The sequence below is a fragment of the Argentina anserina genome, chromosome 7 (genome assembly GCF_933775445.1).
Source record: "Argentina anserina chromosome 7, drPotAnse1.1, whole genome shotgun sequence".
NCBI classification, from domain to species: domain Eukaryota; kingdom Viridiplantae; phylum Streptophyta; class Magnoliopsida; order Rosales; family Rosaceae; genus Argentina; species Argentina anserina.
The window spans coordinates 14,936,666-14,947,910 of record NC_065878.1 but is presented as its reverse complement, the minus strand read 5'-3'; the positions used below and the strand labels follow the sequence as shown (position 1 = coordinate 14,947,910).

The 11,245-nt window shown below is 35.7% G+C and overlaps 1 protein-coding gene across 1 annotated transcript; it reads right to left on the bottom strand.

The window, feature by feature from the left end:
* Nucleotides 1-1,156: 1,156 nt before the first annotated feature.
* On the bottom strand, nucleotides 1,157-4,123 carry LOC126803644 (uncharacterized). Its single transcript, XM_050531415.1, has 3 exons — nucleotides 2,043-4,123; nucleotides 1,579-1,957; nucleotides 1,157-1,501 (listed from the first exon to the last, which is right to left on the bottom strand). The coding sequence occupies exons 1-3, from the start codon at nucleotides 4,121-4,123 to the stop codon at nucleotides 1,157-1,159; spliced, it is 2,805 nt and encodes a 934-aa protein (XP_050387372.1).
* Nucleotides 4,124-11,245: the final 7,122 nt, after the last annotated feature.

Here is an 11,245-nt window from a genome sequence, read left to right as displayed (position 1 = left end):
TCAAGGATTGTGCTGGTGAGAGAGAAAGAGAGAGAGAGAGATATATATAGAGAGAGAGAGAGAGAGAGAGAGAGAGAGAGAGAGAGAGAGAGAGAGTGAGGGTGGAGAGAGAGACAGAGAGAGAGCGATTTGGTGAGAGAGGTTGAGGGCGGCGAGAGAGGTCGAGGGTTTATTTAGAGATCGATTTAGGTGAGAAAGGTTGAGGGCGGCGAGAGAGGTCGAGGGTTTATTTAGAGATCGATTTAGGTGAGAGAGGTTGAGGGCGGCGAGAGAGGTCGAGGGCTTCTGTAGATATCGATTTAGGTTCTGTTCTTTACTTTTATACACCCCCACATTCTCGACGAACTTAATAAACGCTCGTCGTCTAAGTACATTTTAGAAATTCGTTCAAACTTTTGGCGAATTTTTGGGGGAGATAGTAACGCGCCAATTATTTAGCTTAAGGCGACGATAAAACTAATATCTCGTCGCCTTAGGCGAAAAAATTCTAGTGACGATCTTAGCAAAGGCCGTCGCTTAAAGGGGTGTTACAGAACTAATGTTTTCAGACCATTTTCTTCCAATTATATGTTTTACACAACATGATGCATTGATATAAGTTACAAGTCACAAGATTAAAATAGAGAAATTCATACATTCATTCGGTATGTTCCGATATCATAAAACATAAGTTTTGATTTCATAGTTTCAAAATAGAAATCATGTTTGTTATCGATTATCATGGAGACCAACCAAGCCCGTCGTATTCTTCATCATTATCATCATCACTTTCTTCTTCTTCTTCTTCTTCTTCTTCTTCTTCTTCTTCTTCTTCACTTTCTTCATCTTCTTCTTCACTTTCTTCCTCTTCTTCGCCCATGCCGACATCATCGTCATCCCCCACTTCTTCATCTTGAACAAGAAAACCCAAATCAATGGTAAAACCAGCAATCAGACTGTGTCCCGTGAATGCTTCTACTATAGGTTCTTGATAGGGTTCTTCAATATTATTTCCTATTAGAGGTCTCATCTCCTCATATATTGCAAGTGTACTTGCATTATAGACATTTATGTGTGACATCTCATTGACGACCTTCCAAGTCTCACCGGCCTTCATATCTTCTAGGTAGAAAACTTGTTTTGCTTGTGTCGCTAGAATAAAAGGGTCATCATCATACTAACTGGTGGATGTATCCACCGATAACAAGTCGTGATCCAGCTTAGTGCTCCCATCATCATTAGGGTCAGTGTCGAACCATTTACACTTGAACAAGACAACCGACATGCCGTTTGTATACAGTAGTTCGACAACATATTCAAGAATCCCATAGAACTTCCCATTAATTGTCTCATACATGACCCCACTGTTCTGGGTTTGCAAGTATTGATCTTTTCGCCAAGATACGAACTTGACGCCGTTCACATAACATGTTGCATAAATATGGTGTGCTTGGGGTCTTTGAGCCAATTTGAGCACCTCCGGATCGTAGGCATCATCTTTATTTTTTCTAAGACGATCAATCTGTAAGATTGAAAACGTTAGTGCAATTAAATTGTACAACTTAAGTTATATTAAGAGGAAGAAGCTTTTATGCATACCCATCTAACGAAATACGGCTGAAAATGCTTCTTACGATCGGCATCACTGTTGTTTTTATTACGTGCCTTATACATACGTTTATGCTCTTCGACATAGTAAGATACTTCTTCACATTCTTCTAAAACAGTCCAGTGAGCCACATCAATATCTTGTTCCCCCATTCTTTTATGACGTATGAGCTTATCCGGCCGCACAAGTTCAGAAACAACAGAAAGATTGTATTGTGCTGCCTTCGGGATGCCTGCATCTTCTAGAGATCTCACATTACGAATGTATAAATTGCAGTAGGTCACACACTCTTGTGCAATGTATCGCTCAGAAATACAACCCTCTGGATAACGCATATTGTTCAATGATTTCTTATAGTTCCCTAGTTGTCTGTAAAAGGAAATATACATAGGTTATTTCAAAGGTATATATAATGCTTTATATATATGTTGTTAATGAAAAATTAATTTTGTACCTTTCCATGGGGAACATCCAGTTAAAATGTACTGGACCGGTTAGCAACACTTGTTCAGGAAGGTGAACCATGAGATGAACCATGATGGTAAACAGATGAGGAGGAAAAATCATTTCAAACTGACATAGAATAATGACTATCTCATCTTTCATTTGTCGGACTTCCTCCTTTTTTAACTCTCTAGCACATAATTTTTGAAACCATCTTGATAGTGCTACTAAAGGCCTGACAACGTGCTCAGGTAAGAACAGTCGTATAACCACTGGAAGAAGACGTTGGAGCATTACATGGCAATCATGGGTCTTTAAACCATGAAACTTCTTCTCATGGAGATTAACCTTATTCCTCAAACTTCCTGCATAACTATGAGGATACTTAACATCACGAAACCATTCAAATATCTCAACTCTGTGTTCCTGCCTGACAGTGAATGATGCAGGAGGAAGTTCTCCACTGTTTCTTTCCCACTGACTTCTTCGCACCCCTCTTTTTTTCAAAGCAGCTCGAGCTTTTGGACCGTCCTTCGACTTTCCTTCAATACCTAGAATGGTTGCAATGATGGTGTCCCAAACGTTCTTCTCAATGTGCATGACATCTAGGCAGTATCTCACAATAATAAATCTCCAATAAGACAACCTCCAAAACTCGCAAATGTGTGTCCAACATATTCTGTTTCTTCGATTATAAGGGACCTTGAAGTCCTCGTGTAAGCTAAGCACAAAGTAATCATGAGCGTTTATTTTTGCCCAAATTTCCTCACCAGACAGAGTAGAGGGTCTTGGCCTAAATTCACTGAACCCATTAAATGCGTGGCTAGCAGATCGCCAATGGTGGTCTTGGGGTAGCCATCTGCGGTGACCCTCATATACCATCCTCCCACATATGTGTTCTGAGCAAACATCATCCAAACAAATAGGACACGCCTTATACCCATGGGTACATGAGCCTGCCAACATTCCTAAACCTGGAAAATCACTGATTGTCCACAAAACTGCTGCTTTCATCATAAAAATGGATCCGTCATACCGATCAAAAGTATGGACTCCATGCGTGAATAATGTTATGAGCTTGTCGATCAATGGCTCCATAAACACACTAAGACATTTTCCTAGAGACTTAGGACCTGGAATCAACAAAGCCAGCATATTAAATTCCTTCTTCATACACATTGATGGAGGCAAATTATACGGTATCACAACAACATGCCACGTGCTATGCAAGGTTCCCATTGTTCCAAAAGGATTGAAACCGTCTGTTGCAAGTCTAAGACGCACATTTCGAGTGTCGTGGGCAAAACCAGGAAATGATCTATCAAAATGTTGCCATGCCTCTCCATCTGCCAGGTGTTTGAGAGAGTCATCATCATCTACATGCCTCTCTCCATGCCACCTCATTGCCTTTGCAGTGTGCGGCGACATGTACAAACGCTTCAACCTTTTGGTCAGAGGGAAGAAACGGATCACTTTTCGGGCAATTTTAGTGTTCTTCCTACCTTCTTCATGTGGCATCCATCTTGGAGTTAGGCATTTAGGACAATAATGAAGACTTTTGTTATCTTTGTAAAACAACACACAATTATACTCACATGCATCAATTGTTTCATAACCCAAACCGATATCTTTCAAGATCTTTTTAATCCTTTGCATATTAAGGGGAAAAATGTGTCCAGGAGGAAGCAAGTCTTTGATATAAGTACATATGTCGTTAATACTTTTGTCAGACAATCCATTATCTACTTTCAATTGCATTGCTTTTAAGACGGCACTCAAAACTGTCTCAGTGCTGCCATCATACAATGGGGTCTGGGCTTCCTGTAAAAGCCTATCATACTTTTCATAATCATCATCTACAACATCACTGAATGTAGGCTCACCATCAGTAGTCGGGTCATCTACTGCATGAGGATCATATCCGGGGTAATACGGGAAAGAATCATGAATAAGCTCTGTGATTGGGTTCATGGAAGGACCGACATCACAACTAGAAGATGCCCTTTGCTGAATGTATCGCCTTCGAAGCTCACTCATGCTTGCTTCATTTGAAACTTCACCGTGATGGTCCCATACTGTATAAGTGCTCATTATACCCCTACAAGACAAGTGTGCATACAAGTTGTGTTCTGTCACCGTTTTGTGGTTACAACAATCTACGCACGGGCAACGGTAGTAGACATTCCCATTATTGTTCTTACGAGCCCAGTTCACAAAAAGATATATCCCATCAAGGTATGGTTATCACTTCTATGGTATTGCATACAACTCTTGTCTGGAATATCTGACATAACTGAAATAGTAAATGTGCATTAAGTTAGTAAAAATATACAATACATGCTGATAGAGCGTTGGTTAAAACGTCTATAATAAACCCTGTAAAACATCATCGTTAGTATAGAATAAGCATGGATCGTTCTTTCCGGGGAATTGAAGGGAACTCTAAACTTTTAGTGTTAACAAATAATGGGGGGTTTGAAATTGATTATTAACTACTAAAATAAAACCTAAATTACTATTTACATGATCGACTTCTCTTTAACAAACTTAAACCAAATTTACCATTACACCACATAATTACAAGTTCGAACCTATCATGCATTCTAATTCGACCAATTACATACTTTTTAGACACCAATACAATTAGAGCCTTAGGGGATCATCTAATCATGCAAGATTTCAATTAACATTTAGATTGACTTAGGGCCTAATCTAAATTTGCATGCAATCGAATTCAATAACACTTAGAGTAGAAATCAAACAAGATTACATTTAAGCACCAAATCTTTGTTAGAGACATGTTTCATGTGTGGCGTCACCCACCATGGTTTCACATGCAAATTTCCAGAATTTTTACCACTTTAAATCAACACAAACCGAACCTACTTAGGGCATGATTCGATTTGTGTCAATATGGTTGATGAATCTAGCACTCAAACACAATCTTAGGGATTGCATCCAACCGCTAAATTCATATGCACATATCTGAAAATTATCTAAAAATATGAGAAAGATGATTAGAACACAATAATAGAAATACAAACTCATTAATTATAAGAACATAGATTTGACATAGTCTCAAAACAATATCAAATACAACTAAAATTTAAAACAAATACAAAACCAATATTTCCACATAAACAACAACTTACAATCTTCATAGACAAAGAATTGTAGATTAACACAAATAGACGAAGTCATGGAGATGAGTTGCGAGAATCACACGTTGTAGGAACCTTGGAGGTGTGTCTTCAATGGTGAAACTCGGTGGAGATGATGATGGTTTTGGGATGGACGGCTTGGCTAATTTGTGAGGGAAGTTTATGGTGGTGTTTTGGTAGAGTTTTGGCTCTTGAATGCTAATGAGAAGTGATCATATTTGAGAGGTGAAACCATGTATATATAGAGGAAAGATGGAGGGTTTGAAATTGCTTCTTTTTTCCTATAAACATGCCATGCTTTAATCCCTAAAACATGGAAAGTTTTATTCCCTAAAACATGTCATGCTTTAATCCATAAAACATGGAAAGTTTTATTCCCTAAAACATGTCATGCTTTAATCCCTAAAACATGTCATGTTTTATTCCCTAAAACATGTCATGTTTTATTCCCTAAAACATGTCATGTTTTATGCCTTTAATGATCACCTTCTATTTAATTGTTGCATGACTTGGCTCCATCTTTTTTTCTTTAATTATCTCTTCAATCCAATCTGAAAATAAGAAAATAAAATCATAAGTAAGAGATAATTAGTTTCAAAACCTAACAAGGATTCCTAGTCAAACTAAGACTTTAAACCAATTATGCGTTTTAACTCATGTAAGCACAAAAATGCATTCAATACCGCTCAAGACTCTTACTACGACTCAATGACTCAATAGTACAACAATAAGGGCTAAGCAAAGTACAAATTGAGGTAAAAACATGTTAAAAACGTCGCATAAAGTGCTCATATCAACTACCCCACACTTGGCTTTTGCTAGTCCCTTAGAAAAATAAAACTAAATGAGACACTATTGCCCCTAAATGATTGTCTCAGAATCTCAAAACACATAGTTTTCAAGTTTAAGCATTTGAATGTAAGCACATAAATTCCAAGTTTCATAAACATGCTTCATAGTATGAATAAGTCAGATACGAGACAATAAACATTTAACATGTTTAGTCAATCCAATCCTCCTCACAAGGCATACTCTCTTCTTTTCACTCAGATTCATGGTTATCATTCACACATAAGTATATGCAAGAGAAAGGATATTAAGGCATCAAATAACTTGCATATTTCAACAAATGAAAGCACTTTGTGAATAACATAGGAAAACCTCATTTAACAACTAAGTGCACAAATGGACCAAAACCATATGCTCAACTCTTGTGATCATCTCCACAAACAAAGATTTGCTCATTTTAAGAATCATTAGGATCATTAGATAAGGTAAATGTTTAAGCGTAGCTAAAGGCATGGAATATCAAGGAATCACTTATGACACCACACACCATCAGGGGCCGAATATAACAAGTTGGGCACAATCATCATTCTAACCACAAAGTGAACATGGACAAAGGTCAAGTAAAAATTTTTAGACATTCAATTACAACTCAACTCCAAATCACAAATGAAAGACAACATAACATTTTTTCTTTTCTTGCCGAGTTCATCATTATCTTTTTTCTTTCTTTTTCTTGTTTTTTTTTTTCGGCAATGCTTGCTTAAAAGCTTGTTGATTTTTTTTTTCAAATGTCTTCCACCCCACACTTATTTCATGTATCATCACAACATCATCTCAATAAGAATTCTGCCAAATCTATAGGACAAGGTAGAGGTAACTATACTAAGCATGGTGATAACATAGGTGATGAATAAAATGCTCAATGTAGGCTCAAATGTGGTTCAACTAAGGGGTCCCAAACATGGCACATATAGGGATACATGGTTATTTGACTAAAGTGGTGGTATTCCAAGAAATGATCCATAAATCATTTTCAAAATCAGAGCATTTTATGACTTAAATGTTTCAACAATCACAAAAGTGAGTTCTAGTAAATTCTAGAGTCCATTAAAAGCTATGACACATATTTATTGAATATGCAAAGAATAGTGAGGTTCATGAATAATCACGAAATTTCAAATTACATCTCATGAAAAAAAAAAGTACATATAGGCTCAAAAACTCACAGGTTGTTATGGACTTTAAACTGACCAAAACATGTATGTCATAATCAATCAATCCAAATCTCACATGTTCATACCAAATCCACATCATCAATGAAACTTACAATTCAATTCGTATGAAATGCAAAACCATCATCTATGTATTTTAGAGACATAATCATCCTAGACTTTAGGGGCATCCTAAGACTCAATAAAGCAATATTTTTTTTTTGGATTTTTTTTATCATGACACAAACAATCAATGAACTTGCAACCCTACCCCACACTTAGAAAATTACATTGTCCTCAATGTAAGCTCAATAGTAAGAATGTAATTCACAAGCATAGAATAAGATCACATATCAACACATATACAATTCAACCATAAGAGTGAAGGGATTAGAAAATTCAAACTCTCGTAGACGACTCCTCCACAGATACGGTTGAAATGGGTTGCCTCCCATGCAGCGCTTGAGTTTTATAGTCTCTCAGCCTAGACTCTCTCATGTTCATTCTCCGTTAGGCGCATCTCTCACAATTGTCTCCTCATACGTGTGCTCCTCAAATGGCTCATAGTAGGGCTTAAGTCGATGCTCATTCACCTTGAATGTCTTCCCTGTTTTATCATTTTGAATCTTAACTGCACCATGAGCAAACACCTTAGTAACAACAAATGGGTCAACCCAACGCGAACGAAGTTTCACTGGAAACAACATAAGCCTCAAATGGAATAACAGAACTTTCTGGTCCACTTGGAACTTCTTTCCTCTAATCATTTTTTTTGTTATTATTATTTTTTCTTTTATTCTTAATTTTTTTTTCTTTTTTTTTTTATTTTTTTTTATTTTTAATGTTGCGAAATCTACATAAAGTATTACTAAGTCTAATTGATTTTATTCACACACAATCCTAACATTTAAGGTACGTGGAGCAGAGAAGCTAACTGTGCAACGGACTGAAACAGCCCCAAGTAAGGGTCTTGCTTTATCCGATATACCTTAAAAATTAGAATATCATTTTCATTTGAAACTATATACATCTATTTATACAAAGTTATTTTCTAAGTTATAAAGCGAGGTGGACATGCGGCCTAAGTATGTTGTCTAGACACAAACTCATTCTTTTGTTTCATAAGGCTGGATAGCTAGATTCAGAGATAGTCGCAAGGCAGGACTCATTTGTTGGACACCACGGAGGCTACACCCTCGAAAGGATGTTTCCACTATCGACTCCATCACCGAGATGTATGTCAGTCTATGGGCCTCTGAGATCCAATTTTGTAAACCTTGAACCAGGGTAATGAAAATAGCATGCCCCTTACTCAGCTCGGAATAAATTTGTGTGTTAGACTGCTCGCAAAGTGTTAATAAAAGCCGCCCTCAACCCCAAGTCACCTTAGCAAGGTACAAATGGAGGGTTAAGGCTAATATTAATAAAATAGATTTTACCTATTCCGTTCACTTTATAACTTACAATAAACTAAGCATAAATAAACATTTAGTTTCCTTAAAAATTATCTAAGTGTAACAAGTATCCTATATGCATACTACAACAAAATTAAAACATTTATCACAATTTTTTTTTTTAAAGTTTAATTTTTACTGTGCGTATTTTACTGTTACCTAGTACTGTTCACATACATTTTGTTTTTTAATTTTTTTAATTTACTATTTACTGTACACAAAATTTATTTTTACAAAGATAAAGTTTTTTTTACTTTTTATTTTTACAATTTATAAGTATTTTTACATTTTTACACTTACAAAAAAAAGTAAAAAAAAATTTACAAAGATTTACTTTTTTTTTAGATGTAAAAAAAACTTGTAATTGTTTTTACTGAATGTTACTATTCACCGTACTATTCGCAGGAATTTATTTTTACAAATATACAATATAGTACAAAATTAACACTTCAAAGAATTGAGATTTTCTCAATTCCCCGGCAACGGCGCCAAAATGATAGAGCGTTGGTTAAAACGTCTATAATAAACCCTGTAAAACATCATCGTTAGTATAGAATAAGCATGGATCGTTCTTTCCGGGGAATTGAAGGGAACTCTAAACTTTTAGTGTTAACAAATAATGGGGGGTTTGAAATTGATTATTAACTACTAAAATAAAACCTAAATTACTATTTAAATGATCGACTTCTCTTTAACAAACTTAAACCAAATTTACCATTACACCACATAATTACAAGTTCGAACCTATCATGCATTCTAATTCGACCAATTACATACTTTTTAGACACCAATACAATTAGAGCCTTAGGGGATCATCTAATCATGCAAGATTTCAATTAACATTTAGATTGACTTAGGGCCTAATCTAAATTTGCATGCAATCGAATTCAATAACACTTAGAGTAGAAATCAAACAAGATTACATTTAAGCACCAAATCTTTGTTAGAGACATGTTTCATGTGTGGCGTCACCCACCATGGTTTCACATGCAAATTTCCAGAATTTTTACCACTTTAAATCAACACAAACCGAACCTACTTAGGGCATGATTCGATTTGTGTCAATATGGTTGATGAATCTAGCACTCAAACACAATCTTAGGGATTGCATCCAACCGCTAAATTCATATGCACATATCTGAAAATTATCTAAAAATATGAGAAAGATGATTAGAACACAATAATAGAAATACAAACTCATTAATTATAAGAACATAGATTTGACATAGTCTCAAAACAATATCAAATACAACTAAAATTTAAAACAAATACAAAACCAATATTTCCACATAAACAACAACTTACAATCTTCATAGACAAAGAATTGTAGATTAACACAAATAGACGAAGTCATGGAGATGAGTTGCGAGAATCACACGTTGTAGGAACCTTGGAGGTGTGTCTTCAATGGTGAAACTCGGTGGAGATGATGATGGTTTTGGGATGGACGGCTTGGCTAATTTGTGAGGGAAGTTTATGGTGGTGTTTTGGTAGAGTTTTGGCTCTTGAATGCTAATGAGAAGTGATCATATTTGAGAGGTGAAGCCATGTATATATAGAGGAAAGATGGAGGGTTTGAAATTGCTTCTTTCTTCCTATAAACATGCCATGCTTTAATCCCTAAAACATGGAAAGTTTTATTCCCTAAAACATGTCATGCTTTAATCCATAAAACATGGAAAGTTTTATTCCCTAAAACATGTCATGCTTTAATCCCTAAAACATGTCATGTTTTATTCCCTAAAACATGTCATGTTTTATTCCCTAAAACATGTCATGTTTTATGCCTTTAATGATCACCTTCTATTTAATTGTTGCATGACTTGGCTCCATCTTTTTTTCTTTAATTATCTCTTCAATCCAATCTGAAAATAAGAAAATAAAATCATAAGTAAGAGATAATTAGTTTCAAAACCTAACAAGGATTCCTAGTCAAACTAGGACTTTAAACCAATTATGCGTTTTAACTCATGTAAGCACAAAAATGCATCCAATACCGCTCAAGACTCTTACTACGACTCAATGACTCAATAGTACAACAATAAGGGCAAAGCAAAGTACAAATTGAGGTAAAAACATGTTAAAAACGTCGCACAAAGTGCTCATATCACATGCACGTAATATACTTATTCTTATTGCTCTTCTTCGCCTTATGCCTTCGGTTATGGTCATATCCCATTTAGGAGAACACTTCCTTTGTTAAGCTTCTTGCTTTCATGAGTTTCAATTTTGGTTTTGGAAAAATTTCGGCAGCATCTCCCTACAGTTCCCCAAGTGCACAAATATCTAAACTTAGTTTGCACTTGAGGAACAATATAGGGAGATCTTGTCGAAATCAATATCCAAAACTAAAAATGAAATCACATGAAGTGCAAGGTCGCTCAACAAAGTCATGTTCTCCCAAACTGTCCAAAAATGGGACAATTCAAGAATCAAATGCCGTACAAGTGATTCTCGAACGGGAATTCTAAATTAAAAGCAACCGGTGAATTATTGCAAGAGTTCACTCTTACACACATTCAACCGGATAATAAACACATACTTAGTAAATAAATTAAAATAAAAAAATTCATGAATAAAGCATATATTTGATTTTCA